Below are 21512 nucleotides of genomic sequence, written 5' to 3' on the forward strand. Positions count from 1 at the left end.
TGTTGTGATGAGACAGAGGGTGAGAGCACGGTGACTGGTGGGGAGCAGGAAGCTCAGGGGTGAAGGCTGGAAAGGTATTCTCAATTCCCTCCTCCCCACCTTCCCCTTAGTAATGACACTATGCAAGCAGCAGCAGCAATGAGTATCTTCTCTCCAATTATTTACACAGCATAAATACCCACATCAGGAAGGGGAAACTTTGCTTTGGCTCCAGCTTGAGCACACAGAGGGTGGCCGCAGGTGACCACCTGACCCTGATGGGGCAGAATTGGTGGTCAGACCACACACCTATCGGGGTAGACCTCTGCTTCAGTGTCTCCAGCCCCATAGGCTGGGGGAGAAGCAGTTGGCTCCAGGGTCACTCGGGACAGACAGTTAAAGCGAGGCAAGCAGGGGGGGCTCCATACATATGGGTCAAGGGCAGGGACCTGTTCCCCTACCCAACCCCTGTTCCCTGGGGGCAGCACCCACCCAGCACCTGGACTGGGCTGCTGCCCTGCTGTCAGCCTAGGGCAGGTTGCTGAGTTCCTTAATGGCCTGAAGGATCCTCTTCATATGGCCCACTTTGGTGATCCCCAGGTCCTGCAGGAAAGAGAGAGAGGAGGTGATGCATTTGCAGGGGGCAGCTCTTGGCCCTTGCTGGTAGACAAGCCACAGGGTGGAGGATGAGGCACAGCCTAGCTCCCCATGCTCTCCCTTGCTAGAGCATAGTGCTTGCTTGAAGCTCACTGTCCTCTTGAAAGCACATCCCCATGCCTGAATGCAGCTGAGGGTCGGGTGCTGCTGATACTGTTTTGGATAGGTGTACGGAGCCTTGCAAGCTGGAGGACCAAGGCCACCCTCCTCCCCTGCTTCCCTGCCCCTGTGCAGAAGCTGCACAAGCTCAACTCTGCAGACCCAGATGTAGGGCCAACCTGCCACCAGGAAGGATAGGGAGAGGAGGGATGGAGGACACCATGCTCCCCAGGGCTGGGAGTCCCTCAGGAGGCACAAGGGGATTGTACCTTAAGGTCTCTCCTCTCCAGCAGAATCAACTCTGAGCCCTGGATGTCATGCCGAACAAAAATGTCTCTGTATTCCCCTAAACCAAGTGTTTCCAGCCAAGCTGCCACCTCCTCGGAGCCCCACTTGTCTGCTAGCAGGGAGGAAAAGCACAGTGGTGGACTGCTGGGGCCTGTGGAGGCAGTGGGACACAGCAGCGCAGGCAGCAGTGATGGCAGCCTGTGGTCAGCAGACAGCATACCCCCTCCCACCCCTGACTCCAGCAGGGCCAGAGGCCACAGCCTGCTCGGGCTGCAGAGGTCTCTCCTCTCCTTGGCTTACTTATGGAGCACCTGAGCTGCTCCCCCTCAACCAGACCCCCAGCTGTGGACAAGGGACTTGTCCAAAGGTCTGAGCTGTACCGGAGCCCCCTTCTCCCTCTAGCCAAGGAATTATGGGGTTGGGGTGCTCTGCATGTCTGATATCAGAAAAAGCTTTAAGGGGCTCTTGGTGACAAGGGTGCCACCCCCAAGCAGCCACGTTCCCCTTTCCTGAGGATTCTTCCCCAGCATTCCCAGAACAGGAGATTGAGGGATAGGTCAGCACAGGGGGGTCCTTTCTAGCATGGACTGCACCACCTGTCTCTCCCTGGCACACTGCTCACTTTACCTGGGAGTGCACTGTTGGCTTTCTGCTTCTGTAGCTTGTCCTTCTCCTTCCTGGGCTTGGGGATGTTGAGGCGAAGCTTAAAGCTTCCCTTGCTGGCACCTTCCTGTGAGAAGCCAGGCTTGGTGGGATGCTACAGCTCCCTGAGGCTGGGCTGTGCCAGACCCCGGTCCCTGTGCACCCACCTCCTCAGCAGGGTGGGCAACAGGGCCCAGCCAGTGGATGTCCAGCAGCCGCTGCAGCTCCTGGCCCAGCACACTCAGAGGGCCCTGAAGCGCCTCCTCCTCCTGAGGCGAGTCCAGCTGTGGGGGACAGGGCCCATACCCAACCCTGCTGCCACCCCTAGAGGTAGCAGCCTTGAGAGGCTTTGGGTGCTCTCCAGTCCCTCACTCACCGCCTTCCCGTCCAGGAATGCCCTGGTCTCAGCCCACAGCTCTTTGATGCTCAGCACCATCTCCACAGCCATATTCCTGCTGAGAAACTGGGGCACAGAGGGGGTAACCCCTGGAGTGGCAGGGCTCCATGGGGCCTGGGTAAAGGCTGCCTTACACTCCCAGTCCCCGCTCACCTCTGAGGCGCCAGCAGCTTTGTGGGAGAGGGCTTCACTCAGTGCCAGGGAGCTGGCATTGACTGCGTGCGCCAGCTCCTGCTCCATGGCTTTGTGAGCCTTGGCTGCCTCATGGATCCTGCGGGTGACAGGGGCTGGAGCTGCCAGGGCTCCCCTGGGCTGGGCACGCACCTCTGCATGGCCACAGCACAGTTCCCTCTTCCCTGTGCCCACTATATTCCCTTTCCCACAGTCTGACCTGGCAATGAGGGTCTCAGCGACACGCGAGACCTGCTGCAAGAGGCTGCTCTCCTCCTCGGTCAGGTACTCCATGGACTGCTGGGAGCTGAGCCGTGGCCGTGTGGCCGCTCGGTAGCTCTCCCCTTTCTGCTTGTCCTCCCAAGACTTGAGGGTGCTTTCAAATGCCTGCGGGGGACAGACATGGCCCCTCTGAGACTGTCATATCTCCCCATGTCCCTCAGCATGGTTTTGCTGAACTCCTCAATCTCACCCGGTCCCTTGTCAGCATCTGGGCTCTGTTCTTGTGCTGGATTTTGATGATGCCAGGTGGCTGGATCCAGGCCTCTCCATCCACCTGCACAGGTACACCCTCATCGCCCCGGATGGTGATCTTCACCACGCGGCACTGCGGGGCACACAGCCCAGGGGTGGCATCAATAGCTGCCAGGCTGAGCAGAGCCACACTGCCTCAAAAAGCATTCAGGCATTAGTTGTGGTCCTGCAGGGTACCTCACCACTACCTGTGCAATGCGATGGTGCTGGAGGTTGATGACCCGTGACACAGCCATCTGGATGCTGCCAAAGACTGCCACCACCTCCAGCTTCTTGTCATCAAAGGATGGAGCCCCAAAGTTCTGTAGAGGATCACTACACATGAAGACATCCATTTTCCCCCATGTGTGCCCAAGGCAGGGACACCCTAGCCCTGGGGTATCTTAGGACTGGGGAAAGGACATCACGCCACCCAACTCATCTCATGGTACTGACACTCACATTGTCCTCCTTGGTGCCTCCCCAGAAGTTGATGCCCCCAGCATAGCTGGGGATGTTGAGGACAGCAATGCCCTGCAGGCTGGGCAGTGAGATAGGCACCCCATCACACTGCAAGAGAGGGCTAAGCCTGAGGGTCTGCTGTAACGCTGCCCCTCCCACCTTTTCCCTGTTCTCCCAGCCCTATACCTCCAGCTGTACCCGCTGCTCCAGGTTCTTGTAGGTGCGCTGCAGGAGCTCCTTCGTGCCCAGCACCCCATACCACATCATGTTCTTGGTGCGGCTGCTGTGGGGCAAAGTGGAATAGATGAGGGGCTGTGGGCTCCCCACTGCCTGCCACAGGCTCCACACCCTTCCTGGGGCACTGTGCTGAACAGTCCTGGATGGCTGGCCCCACCTTAGTTTCCTCAATTCTTGCTACCTCCCAGAAAAGCCAAAGGTGCAGCATGTTGCACCCACATTTCGACCCTTCCACACCAGCATGGCAATGTCCCTCTCTCCAGCTGCAGAGCAAGTAAATCCCACCGAGTCCTCAGGTCTTCACCCTTTCTGGGGTGTTTGCAGCCTGCCACCAAGGGGTGCTCATCCCAGCAATGGGTGCAGGTACAAAATCTGCTGTAGGAAGGATCTCCAGCACAGTAGGCATGAGTCACCCCCATGGCTCCCAGCAACTTGATGGCATTGGAAAGCCAGGGGTACATGTTTTTTCCTGGGGGAAATCTAGGGGTTCCAGCCAACCTGCACTTCTTGGGGTGCTCATCGCGTTTGTTGTTGAACTCCAGGGAGATCTTTGCATCCAGGCCAATGCCAAAGTAGTTATTCATGACACATTTCTCCAAGAAGTGTCTGAAATCAGCAAAGAGGGAAAGCAGGTTGAGCAGCAGCTGCACATTGGCGACTCTGGGCTGGCACCAGAGGATGCGGTGTAACACCCACTGGAGCAGAGCAGCTGGCACTGGGAAGCCTGACCAAAACTAGCAGGGATGGCTGCTAGTTTCCCTCAGTCATCATGGCAGGACACCCATGGCACAGCCAGGACCTGCCTGCAGGTGGGAACATCAAGCTCAAAGCATAAGCCAGAGATCCCACACCATCCACAGGCAGGCTCCCCCAGCATGGGCACTGCTTGGCCAAGGAGGGCCTGGTAGCAGGGATGCCACACTGGTGGGCAGCAGCCTCCTCAAAGGGGCAGCATGGTACCAGCTCTGCTCCTGGGCAGAAAGAGTGGGCCAGGGTCTCTGGGGCAGGCAGAACACCTGACTCACAGGGTGCTGGAGTCTTCAGGGAACTGCAAGCTGCCAAAGGTGTCTGGCCGGTCCAGGATGATGGAGGAAGACGCAGAGGTCACCATCACCCGCCGGGAGCCTGGCCAGGGTGACAAAGGGAACTAGCTGCCACATGGGTTCTCACCCTGAGCCCATCCCACAGCTCACCCCCATGCCCCCACAAAATGCCACATGCCCTGCTGGCATCTTACTGAGCTTCTCCTCCTCCTTGTTGAACTCCTCCGAGCTGTCCTTGCTGGGGCCCACACTGCCCTGGTAGGCTTGGGTCTGCTTGTTCTGCTCATCCACAGCTGAGATACAAGGGGGGACATAACAGGGAGTCTGTGCAGCCCTGTAGCCCCTCCTCGTGTCAGGCCTGTGGGCTCATACCAGGAAGGGCCCAGGCTGGGGCCATTGCTGCCATCCCGAGGATCCCAGGGGAGAACAAAGACATGGGTCCAGCACCAACCCAGTGTGGCTTCACAGCTCCTGCCAGGTTGCTGCAGCAGCAGGGAAGCTGCCAGGTCCCACCACTCCCTCACCTTTCTCTGTCTGCTCAATGATTTGCCGCAGGGCTTTCTTCAGGCTGTTTGCCCGTAGCATGAGCTGCTCCTTGGATTTGAAGATGCGAGGCTGGGGGCTGGGGTTGAAGCTGCCAGCTTTCTCCTGGCCCTTGACATCAGCGTGGGTGGCCTGTGCCATTTCTTCAGGGACCATGATGGCCTGAGCTTCCTCATTCAGCTCCCGCACCAACGAGTCCAGCTTTTCATTCAGCATGGCGCACTGTGGGACACCTACCCCACTCAGTACCTGCCACAAGCTGCTGCCCCCTACCAGTGCTGGGTGCTTCCCTGGGCATTATGAGTGCCCGGATACCCCCAAGCACCTGGACACTCCATGCCTGGGCACCCCAAGCATGGCACACCCCAATACGTGCTCAACAAGGGCATAGGCTTGCAGAGCAGGCCATCCCCTGCTCACGGGCTGTGCCACCAGCTTGACCCAACCCTCCAGCTCCCCTGCAACACACCTTCCGTGCCATCAGCTCAGCCTCCTGCTTGTTCTCTGTCGCCCTCTTGTAAGCCCGCCCAACTTCAGTCACAAAGTCATTGACAGTGCCACAGAGGAACCTGCCAAAGGAAGTGGCAGGAGGTCAAGAGGGGCACAGCATGGCCAGCGAGGCACAGATGGCAGCCAGCACGCCTGCTGGGACAACACCCGCTGCTCCAGAGGGCCAGCACAGCCAGCATTATCTGCCAGGCACCAGCACAGCCGGCAGCTGCTGGAGGCCAGTGGAGACAGCCTGGCCGAGAGGGGTGCAGTGGTCCTGAGGACAGGCCCCAGCCCAGCAAAAGGGGCTCCTGGCATCCCCATCAACAGCCCCCTCCTTACTTTGCAGAGGAGATCACCACTGAGTGCTTGTCTGACTCCAGGATCTTGGCCAGGTGGAAGGCAACAGAGTCTGCGTAATGGGAGATCTGGACCTGGGGGGACACAGGTGGAGACAGCTGGACACCTGCCACCTTGCCATGTGCCCCGCTCAGGGATGGAGCTTTGCCCAGCCAGCCTTGAACTGGGGATGATCAGACCTTATTCAGCCCACTCCCCACCACTGAGGGTAGCCATGCCCGTGCTGCTGGGCAGAGGCAAGGTCAGTCACATCAGGAGGGAAACTGAGGCAAGGGGCTGAACAGGAGCACACAGAAGAGTCCAAAGCAGCTGGCCAGTGGCAGGGTAGCTCTACCTCACCTTCTGCCTGCTCCCAACTGCATATGCCAGGCTGAGACCTGCCAGGCTCATTTCATTGCATGCAGCCAACTCCAGCCCCCTCAGAGCCCCAGTCCCCAGGGACCCCCAGAATAACCTCTTCCTGCGCCATCCCTCCCTGTGTGTCCCTGAATTGGGTTGAACAGGAACCTGCCCTCCAGCCTGCCCTCCCCATCTCAAGCCTCCAAATGCCAACAGTTCCCACCTGGACGTTGGAGTCCCCATTTTCCTCCTCCTTCAGTGCTGAGGGGGACTGCTTGGGGGCCTCATAGGTAAGCACACTCCACCTGCCAAACAGAGACTATTGGCTGCTTGTCACCTCCTAGCCCCCTAGCACAGGGACAGGCAAGGAACTGGGACAGGCTTCCCAAGAGATGCCAGGGTAGGAGGGACAGAGAGGCATGTATTCCATGCCCTGCTCACCGGTCTAGCATCTTGGTGGTGGCCCTTTCCAGCTTCTCCAGGACCTGCAGCAGCTGAGTGTCATCGTCACATAGGCTGCCCCAACCCAGGACCCGTGCAAGGTCATTACCAGTCCCCAGCGGCAGGACACCCAGCTGACACTGCAGGAGAGAGACAGAGTGGGGGGGCTCAGAGTAGCCCCCAAGGGTACCTGTGACACCCCCAACTCTGCTGTGCCCATTGCTTGGCAGCACCTGGGGTACACCTGGGCATGATGCCAGCCTGCACTAGTAATGCCAGGCACTCCCAACTCACCTGCTTGTGGAGGCCAAGGGCATCGATCTCAGAGAGCACCCAACCCACGCTGCCATCCCCACCACACACCAGGATTCTGAAGGTGGAGAACTTCTGGAAGAGGCGCAGCCTGGGTGGCAGGCAAGGAGAGGAGGGAATAGGTGCTGTGCCAGGTGCCCACTGGGATCCCAGCAAGGCAATTCCAGGGTGCTCAGGCTGGTGCTTACCCCAGGTGTGGGCCCCCATTCATGAGGTCAAAGACTTGGGCTGGGTTGAGGAACTGCTTGAACTTGCGCAGAAACTTGACACCCTGGTTGTCCCCACTCTTGGAGTTGACAAAGGCCAGGAGAGGGCTGGAGCAGGTCGAGGGGCAGGTGGCTTTCCAGAAACCTGCAGTAAGCCCAAACACATGAGCCCCAGCTCTCACTGCCCACACACACTTCAGGAGAGCAGAGTATGGACACTCCATCTGTGCCAAAACCAATCTGTGGGGTGATGGGGCAGGAGGGGCAGTGATGGGGATGTCTGGGGGATGGTGAGGGGCAGAGGGAAGAGGAAGCACTATGCTTTTAAAGAAATGAGATGGGGAAAGAAATGTGCCCAAGGCAGAGCAGGATTGACAGCTGGCCCAGAGCCCGCACCTGCCTCAGGCACATCTTGGCTATCCCAGTTCCGTGGCTGGTGTCTGCAGGCCTCTTCTCTTGGAAGACCAAGCAATGCTGCAGCAGAGACCATATCAGCCATCATGCCACTGGCACCAGCCCCACAGCTGCTGCCCTTAGAGCCCCATGGGCTGCAACCAGGGGCCCTAGCACCCCCACCACAGCAGGAGCATGGGGGTAACATCACCACAGCACCCCCCTCCTTGCCTGGCCACTGCTCCATCTCCACTCCCAGCCCAGCTGAGCACAGCAGAGCAGTAACACAAAGCACTGAGAGCTGCTGAGTCAGAGCGTGGGCTGCAGCAGAAAAGCTTGCTGCCAGCAGTACTGATATGCTGCAGCAGGACAGCACGGCAGGACAAGGGGGGACTGAGGCCTTGCTAAGGTGTTCCCAGTCAGGTGGGCAACAGTCACAGCCACGGATGGCTGGGCTGCTGGAGAGGGACAGGGCAGAGATGCTGCCAGGGATCAGCCACCAGCAGCCGAGGCTCTGGAGCTGAGGAGCAGCCGCGTGATGGTTACCCTGACAGCATCCCAATGAGTAACAAGGCAAATGAGCCACCAGCTGAGCTGAGTGGTGAAAAACAGTAAAGAATGAAGAAAGAAATATCCGGAGGAGAAGAAAAGATTTTGCTCAGCAGAGGCCAGCTGGACCCCTCAGGAGAAGGAGACAGCTAGGGGGGTCCCCCCACGCTCCACATGGCTTCTCCCTGCAGTGTCCTGTGCCAGGGCAAAGCTGTGCTCTGCACTACCAAAAAACCAGCTGAGCTTCAGACACTGAGAAACTCAAGCAAGACCTTTATCCTGCCTTGAGAGATGCTGAACCTCTGAGGTGCAACAGAGGACAGCCCACCTCAGGGGTATAGGGTTGGCACTGCTGATCCCAGCACAGAGGCACCATGTCCTGAGCCAGTGCAAGTGGTGACCTGTCAGGAGCAGCTAAAGCCACATGCAGGCAAGAAATGCCACACCAAAGCTCACAGAATACCACCAAGCCCTGAAACAGAGTGCAAGGCAACAACCAGCCTTCAACTAAGGGAAGGGCGTCGACTCTGGAGCCTACTGAAGGTAGTGCTCCTGCTGCCCCATAAAACAGGCACAGTGCAACAAGTCAAAGTCTCCAGAAGACCTCAGAGAGCTCAGAGCCCTATCCCAAACAGCCTGCCCCCCCACCAGACCAGCCCTGTGCCCTCCCCAACTCACCATCAGAATCGATGCTGTTCAAGGCAGTTGGCGGGATGATGGACACTTTGTACTGGCCCAGGGGGCACCTCTTGCCAAGGAGCTCCTTGCAGGCACTGTGAACCTGGGAATGCAGGAATGCCTGTATAAGCAGAGCTGGGAGATGCAGCACCAAATTCTCAGCATCAGCTTTCCCAGAGATGCACACAGGATGGGCAGTGCTGTCTGTGCTGGGAGAGGGGTGGGGACTGGGTACGTGGGTATATCCTTACAATGGCCTTGCACCAGAGACACCGCCAGTCCTGCAGCCTCCGGACACTGCCACAGGTCCGGTCGCAGACAGCACAGCGTGCACTGACAGGCAAGTTCCCCTCCAGCCACTGATGGGGCATGGCCACCTGCAGAGAAGAGCAGCTACCAATAGCATCCTGCACACTTGAGGGAAAGATCATAGGCCACCTCTTTCCCCAAGCACCATGGAGGTGGTGCCACTTAGCAGGGCAAGGTGGGTCTGGGACCCCTCCCATGTCCTCTCATCCCTGCCCACCTGGCTGCTTGAAGCCATCAGCATGTTAGGCAGGGCAGACATATCCCCAGAAAATGTCTGGAGGTGGCCCCACTTGGACAGCAAAAAGGGATCCTGACACAGGGTTCCAGAGGAGGTGACCCCAAGCTACACCCCTGCAGAGCCAAGCCCAGAGGCCGCACAGTGCAGGGGACAGCTACAGTTTCTTCCTGCTTCCTGATTTGGGCACAGCAAGGCTAGTTCTGATGGAGGACCTGTCCTGCCAGGATGCCTGACAGGGACTCCCCTGCTTACCCCATCCTCATCCTCGATGATTTCAATGCCGATGGAGGCCAGAGTCGTCCACTTGCAGTTGTTTGTGGCTCTGACGGCACAGCGCTTGTGTGCCTTGAACTTGCAGACTGCATGAGGGGGAACAGTGAGGAGCAGGGAAATCCCCACGGCATGCACATCCCTGGTCCCAAACCTCTCTGCATCTGGGCAGTGGGCATCATCCTGCACCACTCCTGCTCTGGCCCAGCCTTGAGAGGCTGCCCTGCCCTGATGCCAACCCCTGCCCACCTCCCAGCAGGACGCCAGCACTGACCTTCACAGGAAAGGCCGTGGGAGGTGACCCCTGGAAGAGCTTCGCGGCACACGTTGCAGAAGGTGGGGCGGGCATGGGAGCAGGCATACCAGTTGTGCATGCCCGAGAAGTGCTCCATGTTGAACTGTGTGGCCTGGAGACATAGCCCTGCCCCATCAGTGCCTGGCACGCTCAGCCGGCACTCCTCTCTCCTGGCCTCCTGAGTCCCCCCAGCCCAACTCCTGTCCTCCTCGTGGGGCTATGCCAAGGGCAACAGCTCTTTTCTGGCAAAGGCACACAGAGGGAAACACACTCCACACAGAAATACGGATCCATTCAGCACCCTGCCCACATCACCTCATGGATCTCCCACTTCTGGACAGATTTCAGGGCCGTGATCCAGTCCTCCATCTCCTTCCGGTTCTCCGCACATAAAATGAGCTTCCTGAACGGCGTGATCACCTGTAACAGCCACCATCCCCACGTTCTCTCGCAAGGCCACTGCCAGGCCAGCCACAACCCAGCACAGATCCCAGCAATCTCTGGCACACCAGTGCCGCCTCAAGCAGCAGGAGGCCATGCTATGGAGTGCTCCATGGCTCTGGGGGGATGAGGGAGGTCTGTAGTGCCTCCCCACATGGTTCTGAGGTCTCCACAGGGTGCAGTTGGTAGCCCCACACCTCCCTCACCGTGAAACTGTTGTTGATGTTCTTGGTGCTGGTCTCGGCCACACTGGCATCAGACAGGTCCACCTCATCAAAGATCAGGGACTGCGAGAGAGGAACCAGAGCCCCAGTCCACCAGGCAGGGATCTCTGGCCCCTCCTGGGCTGGCAGGCTCAGGTCCCCCCCAAACTGGGCATGTTGGAAGCACCCTCCAGCCTACCTTGGCATCCTTAGCATAATAAAGTGTCCTGCCTCGCAGCTTGAAGTATCGTCTCTTCCACCTCTGGAAGGAGCTCGTCTGCTTCAGCAACAGCCCCTCCTTTACGCTCTTCTGCAGAGACCACAGTGTCCTGAGCTCCTGTAGCCCCCCAGGATCACCAAAGCCACCATTTTCCCCTGTGACACCAGTCCCCGGGTCCTCATGAGCACAGATTGGACATTCTGGGGCTCACTCTCTGCTGCATGTAGCAGGGCAAATTATGTTCCCTGCCTACCATCGCCTGGGCACTGGGCACTGCCTGTGATCTGGAAGGATGCTGCTGGGCATGGCAGGACTAGAAGATGCAGGTCTCCAGCAGTGCAGAGGCTCCACTGTTGATTCTTCCTCTCCATCCCCAGGGTAGTGCCTGGAGATCCTCACCCTGCTGCAGCTCCCTAGAAGCCAAGGGCAGAACTGGAGCCAGCAGAGCTTCCTTTAAGAGGAGACTAGTGCCCCAGAGAATAGCAACTGCATCTTCAAAGTGGCATTACCTGGGCATTGTGGCCCCAGCTGGTTTGGAGAGCAGAGCTGGAGCAGAGCCGGAGTGCAGCCAGCTCTGCCTTGCCCCCACAGCCCTGGAGAGGACAACCTGGGGCTGAGGGTAGCCCGCAGCAGGCAGAGCATCCCCTGCAGCACAGAGCATCGCTGCAACCTGGCTTCCCGTTCTCTGCCCCCCCCCGAAACACAGCACTTGCCAATATTTACCCTTCTCGCAGTGGTGTTTACAAGACTCAATTAATTAGTGTTTGCAACATGGCTATGAGCCTGAAAGAGGTGGCAGAGATGCTCTGGCACTGCCTCATCTTTGATTGTATCTTCTTTAAACACCACCGGCAGCTCTGTTCAGCTGCTTCTCTGCAATTAGCTGCCACAGTGGCTGTATCCAATCCAGGCACATGATGACAAGCCACATTTAACAGCAAATTAGCACTGGGCATGAGGGCACAGTGAGGGAAGCATGGCGGGGCTGTGCACTCCTGTGCCAACCCATGTGCTGCAAGAGGTGGCAGCCAGGCACCCATCAGCCTGCAAACACACCAGCCCCAGGTCTCAGCCTTAATCTACTGCCCCATGGGTCTGAACCAGATGGCCAAAGCACCAGGAATAGCAGAAGCCTTCACAAAGAAGCTAAAACCCCACTTGGGGTGCTCCCTGAGCTTCAACTATCCAAATGCGTAACACTCCTGAACCTCACTGGGGCACCCACCACATTGTTCCCTGCTCTCTTCCAGCTTGGAGTTTGAAGAGGGATGTTTTAAGCCTTTATCACTCCCCAAGACTGCTGCAGAGTTTGGCTGCGGTCAGTCAATCAGCATGATGCCTCGGAATGTCAGTGCAGGTTCAAACAGCCCAGCAGTCCCCGGTGCCAGCACCCCGGCGCACACTGAGTCCTTTTCCCGGCCTCTCAGCTGTGAGGGCGCAGAGGGATCCCTCCAGCGGGGTCCAGCTGTGACCTCAGATCCCCACACAAATAATGCACCCTAGCAGTCCTTGTCCCACACCAGGGGACAAGCCAGGGTCCTGCTGTAGCCCGGTGGGATCCAGCCCCAAACACCACATCCACCACACCTGGCTGCACTCATCAGGCACAGGTTCCGTGTTTGCTGCAGTCATTGCTGTTGTTGCAAAGGACAGGCAGTGTGTGACAGCAAGGAGTGGTGTCAGGAGCTGTGACAGTGAAGGGCGGGAAGGGGATGGGGAGGAGGGGGGGGCATTGGAAGAAAAGGATGACAATGAGAAAGGAGAAGGGGCGGGTCCATGATGGCGCCTCAGGGATACCACAGCAGGGGCTGGAGCCAGCTGGGCATGGGCACTCTGCCTGGCTCCAGGGCCACGTGGGTGGTAGGATACAGCAAGGACTGGCTGCCTAGGAGGGTGGCACCCACTCCTGAAAAGGAGGGTCAGAGCCAAAACACCCCCAGCAGCAGCAGCTCCTGACAGCAGCAAAAAGTCATCACCCAGCCCCGAGATGTCACAGTCCTGGCCCTCCCAGGGACAGAATGCAGCTGCCCTGAAAAGCAGACTCTCCCACCTTCACCACCACACCCATGAGAGCTCTCCCACCTTCACCACAACACTTCCAATACCACGGCTGGGGGGACTCTGCCTCAGTTTTCCACCAGTGCAGACTAATCCCTAGCCATCCCAACATGGGGTGGCAAAATTGGTGCAGAGAAGCTCAGGGGGCACCTCTCCCCACGCCCACCCTTGTGGGCTGCTTTGGGCATCAAAGCCCAAGCCCTCTGTGTCGCCATGTGCAGAATTTTGCTGCACAACTCCTCAGGTAAGCAGCTGCCCATCCAGGCTCCATCATCCCTGGTGTGTGATGCCACGTGGTACAGGTTCCATTGGTGCCCACATGGGGCCAGACAACCCCTCCCTGGGGAAAATAAGGCAGGTCCCCTTTCCAAAATAAGCCCTGGAGTCCAGCTGTCCCACACTGCCTGGGCAGGCACACAAGTCTGGGGTGACGGAGGGCTGTTTTGGGATCTCACTGTGGTAAGCCACCCACCTACCTCATTTTTTGACCATGGGTCTCAGCCAGGAGCACCTGCTCCAGCTGTTGGGGCAGGGAGCAGCTCCCAAGTGGCTCCATGGTTTTGGACCCCTGCTTTTGCAATGAACAACAGAAGGACACCTGAGAGGCACCTGATGGCCAAGGCCAGCAGCAGGTCCAGCCACATAGTGGGAATGCATGCTGCAGCACCATTGCTGGGTGAGCCCAGTGTTTCCTCTTTGCAAACAGGAAAGGGGTGACAATGGCAAGGGCAGACAGCCCATGCCAGGGTGGCATCACCCCTGCTGTGCCAGCTCCCCAAAGCCCTGTCCAGAGCACCAGGGCCACCACAATTGTATAGTAAGTGGCTATTAGGTACCCTAGAGCTCAAAAGAGCTGGAGCTCAGCACCTGTAGCACAGGGACTGCCTCTTCCTTCTGGAGAGTTTTGGGGACAATGGGAGCGCTGGCTCACTGGGCTGGGAGCTCTGCGCTAGTCATTGCGCAGCTGTAAAACACAGTGTGCCACCCACACCCTAAAACAAACCCAAGGCACTCCACTCACCCCAACCACAGCTTTTCTTTCTGGAAAGCCCCAGGCAGCACTGCAGGGAGCCTCAGCAAAGCCAGAGTTGGTCTCACCTCAGCAACCAAGGCAGCATACCCAGAGCCACATATAACCTGCCCAGCAATCAGTCAGAGGCCAGCTCCCCTGCTCTGTCCCAGCACTCCACTGCCCCATCCCGAGGTCCCTCCCTGCCCTCTCCAGCCCAGGGGGCTCAGCAACAGCACTGGGGGGATCCCAGAGGCACAGGGCAGAAAGAGAAAGGTGAGAATGAAACCATACAGTGTCTGCAGGCATACTACCACCTCCAGGTCAGATGCAGCTGAAGTGGCAGTGGAGCCTCAGAGGGGACACAGGTAAAAATGACCCTGGGAGGATGGCCAGCCACGTGCTGTGCCAGGACTGGGCTGGTTTCCAGAGGCCATCATGCCACAGGCTGCCTGTGTGCTCGGCACAAGCAGGGGGCTTGAACCGCAGTCCTGGGATTCTTCCAGGTCAAGCTACAACCCGAAATGCCAGCCCTTCCTTCAGCCCTAATGCAGAGCCCCAGGATGCTGCTTTGTTCCATTACCCCACTCTCCCAGCTCTGTCACCACCATTCCTGGCAAGAGCCCATAGTGAATCCAGGTCTGACCACAGCTGGGGCAGGAGGGTTTTCCTGCTGGGATCGGATTGGACAGCGAAGCAGCGCCTGGAGAAGAGCCAGGAAGGTTGTTACCCAGGAATGCCATACATATGGCTCCTGAGCACCACATTATCTGCCCGCACAGCTGGCCACCCTACACCACTCCTGAAGGGATATACTTGTCCCTGTGACCACACGATGCCTCACCCAGTAGGAGGAGAAGGGAAAGAGGATAACTTGTCAACACACCGACCTGCATTGCACCAGCATCATTCCAGGCAGCCACCCTCCTGCTCCAAGTGCAGCAGCCCACTGGGCACAAGCCGGGGTCCAGCTACATAAGAGCTCATCCCCCAGCTGAGCCAGCAGGCACCAGGACAGCAGAGCAAAGCTGGCAGACCTCAAACAGCCCAGCTGCAGGGCTTCCACCAGCTGCTAGGCACTCCACAGGCTGGAGTCAGTTGGAAACCTTATCAAGCTTTGTGACACAGCAGAGCTCTTCTGGGACTGGGCAGTCAAGGAGCTCGGTGCCTGACAGGTGCTATGGCCCCACAGGCTCTGCTGCTCCCAGAGGATGGAGCTTTCTGCCACTGCAGGACCAACCACAATATCCCTTCCCTGTGCTGGGTGGATGCTTAAAAGGAGATTCTAGCACCAGTCCTGACAAGCCATCACAAGACCATTAAAAGGCAACAGACAATTAACAGGAGGAGAGGAATGAGGAAAGAGGCCCCTAGAAGAAAGGCAACCCCCCTAGAGCACATTATCCAGCAGCTGCTTTTTAGAAATGAGGTCATTCTTCCCTATCTACAGCCACATCGGTCCCCAAGCATCATGCTTGCAAGCATCCCGCATCAGGCCAACCTTTACTAGCTCACCCCTGCACCTTGTGCCCCAGTGCTGGTGGGCACAGCCGTCCCACTCCGCCCAGCAGGAGTGCGAAAGAGCTGATGGACAAGAACGACATTCACATAACAGAAAAAGTTAGCATGGAGAGGACAGAGTGCTTGAGAAACCTCACAAACATCCGGCTAGTGACCGTGGGGCTATCTTCACACCCCAGGCACCAGCTTGGTGAGCCCTGATTAATGAGAGCAAGCCCAGCCTCTCTGGTCTCAGACTGTGTTTTCTTGTGTTGAGGTGCAATTTCCTATTTTTTCATTTCTGTCCATTGGCAGACACCACTGAGAAGAGCCTGGTTCCCCCTTTGCTGCACCCTCCCTTCCAAAAACCAGGGACTCCGTGGTTACAGTCTCTCCTCCAGGCTGAACAGTCCCAGCTCTCCCAGGCTCCCTCTGTATGAGAGACGTTCCAGTGCCCCACCAGTGTCAAGTCTAAAGGGTGCACTGCCCAGGAGCCATGGTCCACCCTCCTGCTGCAGAAGAAAGATTTCCAGGCCTGGCCCCAGCCAGCTCTACCTTCTTTCTTCATCTTTTGGCCAGGATTTAGCACTCAGTGGGCAACATTCCCCACAGCCTGGCTCTATGGCACTGCCTCACCAGGCTCCCTACACCTACCCAACACCCCAATATGCACAGGTACAGCTTGCCTCATTCCTGGGGCACTCTGAGCCTGCAGGATGCTCAATACCTGCAGCAAGGACAAGGGTACCAATAACCCCACTGACCTCCCTGAGCCCCATGGGAGGATTCTGTTGGGTCCCTCAGCCCCACCAAACAGCTATGATGTATCTCAAGATCAGGAATTCGGGAACAGGATTCCCCTTTCCAAACAGCAGACAAGCCATGGTTACCCCTGCCCACCATGGCCATGAACACTGTTCCCATGCCACGGGCAACCCTGGATCCCTCGCATGCACCCCGCTGTGTTCCCCTTGATACCCCTACCTCCCAGCTCTGGTGCAATCACCCCAGGACTGTCACTTGCTGAATCAAACAGCACTGCTGGGTCACTCTCTGCCTCCACTCTGGGAGGCAGCTGCTGGGAGAGCCTGTGCTGAGGCAGTGCCGGGGAATGAACGCCCCAGACACGTGAGCAGGATGTGACCCACCAGCCCCATCAACTCAAATGTGTTGGTGAGCCCCAGAACCAGCCCCTCTCTCCCCTTCCCCTTCTCTCCAAGCCCAGCCCTAAGGGGACCAGTGCTGGGAAACAGCATCACATCCCCCTCCCACTCTGCACTTGCACACCTAAAACCTGGTGCAGGCAACCTGCATTGAGGAGGACTGGCGGGGGGGAATGTCAGCAAGACTTCATCCATCCTGGAGCCTTTCAGTCCAGTAGGGACACCTGCATCTGGCAGTTGTTTTTGTCACTGAGTACAATGACCTCGCTGCCCCCACAGCAATGCCAGCACAAAGCACCCCACAGGGTGTCCACAGTTCCAGCCTGGAGGTGTGGAGTGGGGGGGATGTGACTGATGCGGAGGTTTGACGAAGGGATGTGGGGGCATGAGCATTCAGAGTGCAGAAGCACTGGAACTGGGGAGCAGCAATCAGAAGGATTCAACAGATCCCAAAATGATCCTCACCTATTCCTGTCCCACAGGCTGGACAACACTCTGGAGTGGGAGAAGCTGCCTGCTTCCATCACCAGAGACCCAGGTCTCCCCAGTCAGTGTGGATGGGGTGGGGGTCCTGACCTTTCCCAGCCCCCCAACATGGCAGGCTCCTATAGACCCTCTCAAGCACCCCATCCACCACATATGACCCAAAACAGGACAGTGAGCCCTGACGCCCCACGACCTGTTGTCTCAGGAGCTGCCACCCTGGCACTGAACTCTCCCTTATAAACTGTGTTCTTTAGGGACCTGCCCCTGGGGTGCAGGCAATGATTCCCTCTCCCTGCCCCAGACCCACCTGGGTGCCGAGGATGTCAAGACAGGGGCGTCACCCAGGAAGGTGCCTGCCATGGCACACACCCTGTGGCTGTGGCTGGAGTGACAGCCAGTACATGTGCCATGTCAGGGCTGTAAGCCTGACCTGGGTGGCAGCAGCAATGTCATCCAAAAATCCTCATCTCCATAGGAAAGGAAGGAGTCCATCCAACCAGACGCCAGGCTGGCAAGTGCAGTCCTGCCCATCTGGACCAGGGCAAAGGCATCCTTGGGAAAAACACTGAACTCCAACACTGAAAACACAGAGGTGGCAGGGGAGGCATACACAGCTCACTCTGAGGCCCCTTCAGCTCCAGCCCTGCCATCTCTCACTCTCCCCCCCTAGCTCCATGGGCTGTTAACCCAGACATATCACTTCCACCTGCTCATCCATCATGCCACCTGCCTCCCCTGACATGCTGCACAGCATGACCTCCTGCATGGCTAATTTCTGATGCCAAGCAGGAGATGGGCAGCAACCACAGCAGGCAGGGAGACAGCCTTTCCCCACGAGCAGCCTGTCAGCAGTGAGGCCAGAACCTGCTGGTGGTATGGGGGGCTCTGGCGATTGGGCTGGGGCTCAGAGCATGCTCGTGTCCCTGTGCTGCTGCTGTAGGACGTGGGCATAGCCCAGCCATCTGCCCCTTCCCCTCAGACTTCCTGGCATTGATGGCTCCCTGTGATGTCCCTGTGCCCAGAGCACGGCCAGTGCTGCATGGCAAACTCTAGCACCCTTCCAGAAGGGTGCTGAGGGCTCATACACAGAACTAAGCATCCCCATGATCCCACACACTGGCCTGGCTTCCCACTGTGCCTCCTCCCCAACACCCTGCACCCAGTACAGCCCTCTTCACCTGCCTAGCAGCCAACTTGGAGAGGGCAGAGTTGATGTCAGCCTGCTTCAAAGAAGGGAAAATTGAGGTATGTTCCTTGAGCAGCCAGGGGGACTCAATAAGAGCCCCTTCAATGCCCCATGCCCCAGAAGTCTCTTCTGCCAAGTGGAAAAACCCCCCAGTGCTAGGCTGGGAGCATGCAATTTCCATACCCTTGAGCAGGTATCCTCTGCCCCACCTCATGCCAGTGCACCAGGCTTGGCACAACAGCCAAGACAGGGACAGCAGCAGGGGAGCCTGCCCCAGCTCCAAGCATCCCCACAGCTGCCACCAGACCCACACTGCCTCATTCCCCGTCCCTCATGCCCTCAGCACCCAATACCAGAGTCCAGTAATAGCCTTCTTCTCCACAACTACATTCCTATGCTGTGTTTTCAGAGCTCTCCCCCACCCCAGAGCAGCACAGCCACCAAATCCCCACTGAGGAGAAGCTGGCACCAGAAGCTGGCTGTAGGGGGATTTCTAGCAGCCCCCACGTGCCGCCCAACACTGCAGGCACTGCCTTGACTCATTCCACCATCTCCTTCCCGCAGATGAAAGGTGGATGCAAAGTACCAGCATGTCATCCAGAGCATCCTCCAAGCACTGTGTCTGCATCCTCCCTCCCCAAAATGTCCCCCAAACCTCCTTCTCTCCCCACATCCTACCTGGCTATTCGGCCCAGGTTATTTCTGCCCGCATTGCATTTCACTGTCCTGACCTGGGACCTCTGACCACGCACTCCTGTTTGGCTAAAGGCACCACACCCCATATTTTGTAGGGGTAATCTTGTAAATTTTGTAAGCTATCAAAATAGCTTTTTCTGACCAAACTGTGATACACACACACACACTCCAGCTGCTGTCATGCTAGTGGCTGGGAAATATGAGTGTCACGTCTGACCTCAAAGGTGTTCCCATCTGTCCAGCAAACCACCACTGGGGACTAGATCTGTGGGAATGGGACCCGCAGGGGAGCTGGCACAGCCAAATCGATCTAGGGCACTAGGAAAGATGCATGGTTCCATTCTGCCACCCACCAAGCCCTACACACACAATGCCTGCAGCAGGGTGTGGGATCCAAGGAGCCTACAAAACTGTCATGACCCTAAATCTCAGTCCCAGAGCATACACAGAGCATCCTAAAAAGAGTCCTCTTCTTCCAGGGACAGGTAAGGGGAACCCAGGGGATACAAATGCAGCATGAAGGCAATGTGGTAGGGGCTCTCTGGGTATGGGCGAGACCCTGTTCCTGAACAGTAGGATGAAATCTGTGCTTCACAGCCCCATGGGACCAATGCTGACACTACCACTGTGGGATTTGCATGTTTCTACATGCCCTCCCACAGGACACAGGGGGCCAGAACCCTCCCAGCTGTGGCTGGGTCAAGTCTGTCAGCAGCAAGAACCTGGTACTCATTTACACCCTGATAAACTCCCCTGCCTTGTCCTCAGCAGTGACCCCACACCCAGCCAGCCCCTCACCACCAGCATCCCCCACCCCTGACCTTGCTTCTCATCTGTCCCGAGGTGGAAACCTTCCGGATGAGCTTGTGAGAACTGTCCTCCTGCTCGCCCTCACTGTCGGATGACTCCTCACCGCCAGCCTCAGGTGAGATGGGTGCCAGCTTGTCCAGGTCCAGGGATGACACTGATTCCCGGGTCTTCCTCGAGAACAGGTCCCCAGGCACCAGGTTCTCAGCCATCTTCCGATCTGGCTTGGCTCAGAGCTCTGCAGCTCCTGTTGACAGCCCTGAGAGGACAAGGACACACAGGAATGGAGGAAAAGCCCTGAAGAGGCATGCATGGCCCCTCATCCTGTAAGGCTCTGCTAGCTGGGAGGTGCAGGCCTGGAAATCAAGGGGGATGGTGCATCCTTGCCCAGAAATGACACTCAGGGTGGCACCCTTGCAGGCAAAGTTTTCCTTCCTTGCCTTTTTTTCAGTGTCCCAACTATTCCTCAGCCTACCTGGCATCCCAACATTGTCCCTGACTTGGGTACAGGAGACTGTCATTGCCCCACGCTCGGGCATTGGTAAGTTGGTGCATAGAGGGGTGGAAGCCATTCCCGCAGCCTGTGCTATTTCCCCTTGTTGCCCACCCCCGAGGTGCTGGGCTGCACTGCGTGGCTGGGGACAGCGCAGGGATCTCCATGAAAAGCAGCAGCTGGACCCCGCCATCCGTCTCGCGCCGGCAACTGGGAAGGGATGGGTGAACCTCCTGCGGCCCTGGGTCGCGAGCCCCGAGCAGGTGACTGCGGGTGGGCTGGGATGGATGGGGGAGCGCGGGGTTCCCGCATGCGGGGGAAGCCGTCCCCATGGCATCCCTGCCGGCCCCGAAGGCTGAGGAGGGACTGGGAGGGCGCCTACCTCGACAAGCGAGCCTGGACGGCACCAGGGCTGCCGTGGCCGGGCCGGGGGTGGCACGGCGCCGTGCCGGGCCCCACGCACCTACCACGGGCCGGCTCCGCCGCGCCCTCCCCCTTCCCCGCGGCTGCCGGCAACCGCGGTGCCGTCTCTCGGCGCAGCAACAAGCGTTGCGGGGGGAGGGAGGGAGGGAGTGAGGGCAGCGCCGCGGCCCGCGGCCCCCCGGGTGCATTGCTTCCTCCAGCCCCAGGGCTGCCAGGCGCCGGATCCCCGCCGAGCATCCCGCAGCACGCCCGGGACGGAGAAGGCGGAGCGCCCGCCGCCCCGCACACACCTTGCACGACCCGAGCCGCCGCCGCTGGTGAAAGGTCGCTCCTTCTCCGGCGCGCCGTCCGCAGGCCCCCCGGCCCCGCCAGGACGTGCCTCCGCAAGCGGCCCCGGCCCTGCCCTGCCGCAAGCCCCGGCCTGCTCGGCACGGCGGGCGCTGCTGCGCGGCGCGGGCGGCCCACGCACGGCCCCGAGCATGCGGGCACAGCGGGCACCCGCGCGCCCCCGCGCGCATCCGTGTGCGGCACCCGCGCGGGCACGGGAGAGCACGTGCACGCACGTGTGCGCTGCCCGCCCACGGAGGCACGGCGGGCACACCCGGTGTGGGTGTGCTCACGCACATACGTGTGCACAGGCTCACACGCGCACGGGCAGACGCGGCTTCCACCGTGCACAAACGGATGCTCCCCTCGCATGGGTACATGCATGGGCATGGGAGAGCACATGCACCACTGCAGTGCACCTGTGTATGCACCCCCCACGTGGGCAGGGCCAGCACATGCATAGGCGTCACAGCTGCACATGCATGTGTACCGTCCACATAGGCATATGCACAAGCAGTCACAGACCACACATGCCTGCGCACCGCACCCCAGGCATGGAAAAGCACATGCACCCTGTGCCTGCACATAGA

The 21512-nt window shown here is 58.6% G+C and overlaps 1 protein-coding gene across 2 annotated transcripts; it reads right to left on the minus strand.

Annotated features, from left to right (window-relative positions):
* Window positions 1-130: 130 nt before the first annotated feature.
* LOC115914756 (diacylglycerol kinase delta-like) lies at window positions 131-21021 on the minus strand. 2 transcript variants are annotated; one of them, XM_030967475.1, is made up of 30 exons: window positions 20886-21021; window positions 19694-19938; window positions 10754-10864; window positions 10558-10638; window positions 10226-10330; window positions 9890-10022; window positions 9598-9704; window positions 9050-9175; window positions 8799-8901; window positions 7161-7323; window positions 6955-7063; window positions 6661-6800; window positions 6443-6524; window positions 5863-5954; window positions 5501-5600; window positions 5013-5253; window positions 4683-4781; window positions 4471-4570; window positions 3944-4051; window positions 3395-3491; window positions 3209-3316; window positions 2956-3069; window positions 2706-2840; window positions 2454-2620; window positions 2216-2333; window positions 2042-2128; window positions 1833-1949; window positions 1651-1753; window positions 1005-1135; window positions 131-582 (listed from the first exon to the last, which is right to left on the minus strand). In XM_030967475.1, exons 2-30 carry the CDS (start codon window positions 19889-19891, stop codon window positions 508-510), a joined length of 3450 nt encoding a protein of 1149 aa, XP_030823335.1. In that variant the 5' UTR covers window positions 19892-19938; window positions 20886-21021; the 3' UTR covers window positions 131-507. The 2 variants fall into 2 exon arrangements, 1 of the variants encoding a protein (XP_030823335.1); XR_004061452.1 differs by having other exon boundaries at window positions 137-582; window positions 1005-1132; window positions 1833-2128; window positions 3665-4051.
* Between the last annotated feature and the right edge of the window lie 491 nt (window positions 21022-21512).

The sequence above is a fragment of the Camarhynchus parvulus genome, chromosome 4A (assembly GCF_901933205.1).
Source record: "Camarhynchus parvulus chromosome 4A, STF_HiC, whole genome shotgun sequence".
In the NCBI taxonomy this organism is placed as follows: domain Eukaryota; kingdom Metazoa; phylum Chordata; class Aves; order Passeriformes; family Thraupidae; genus Camarhynchus; species Camarhynchus parvulus.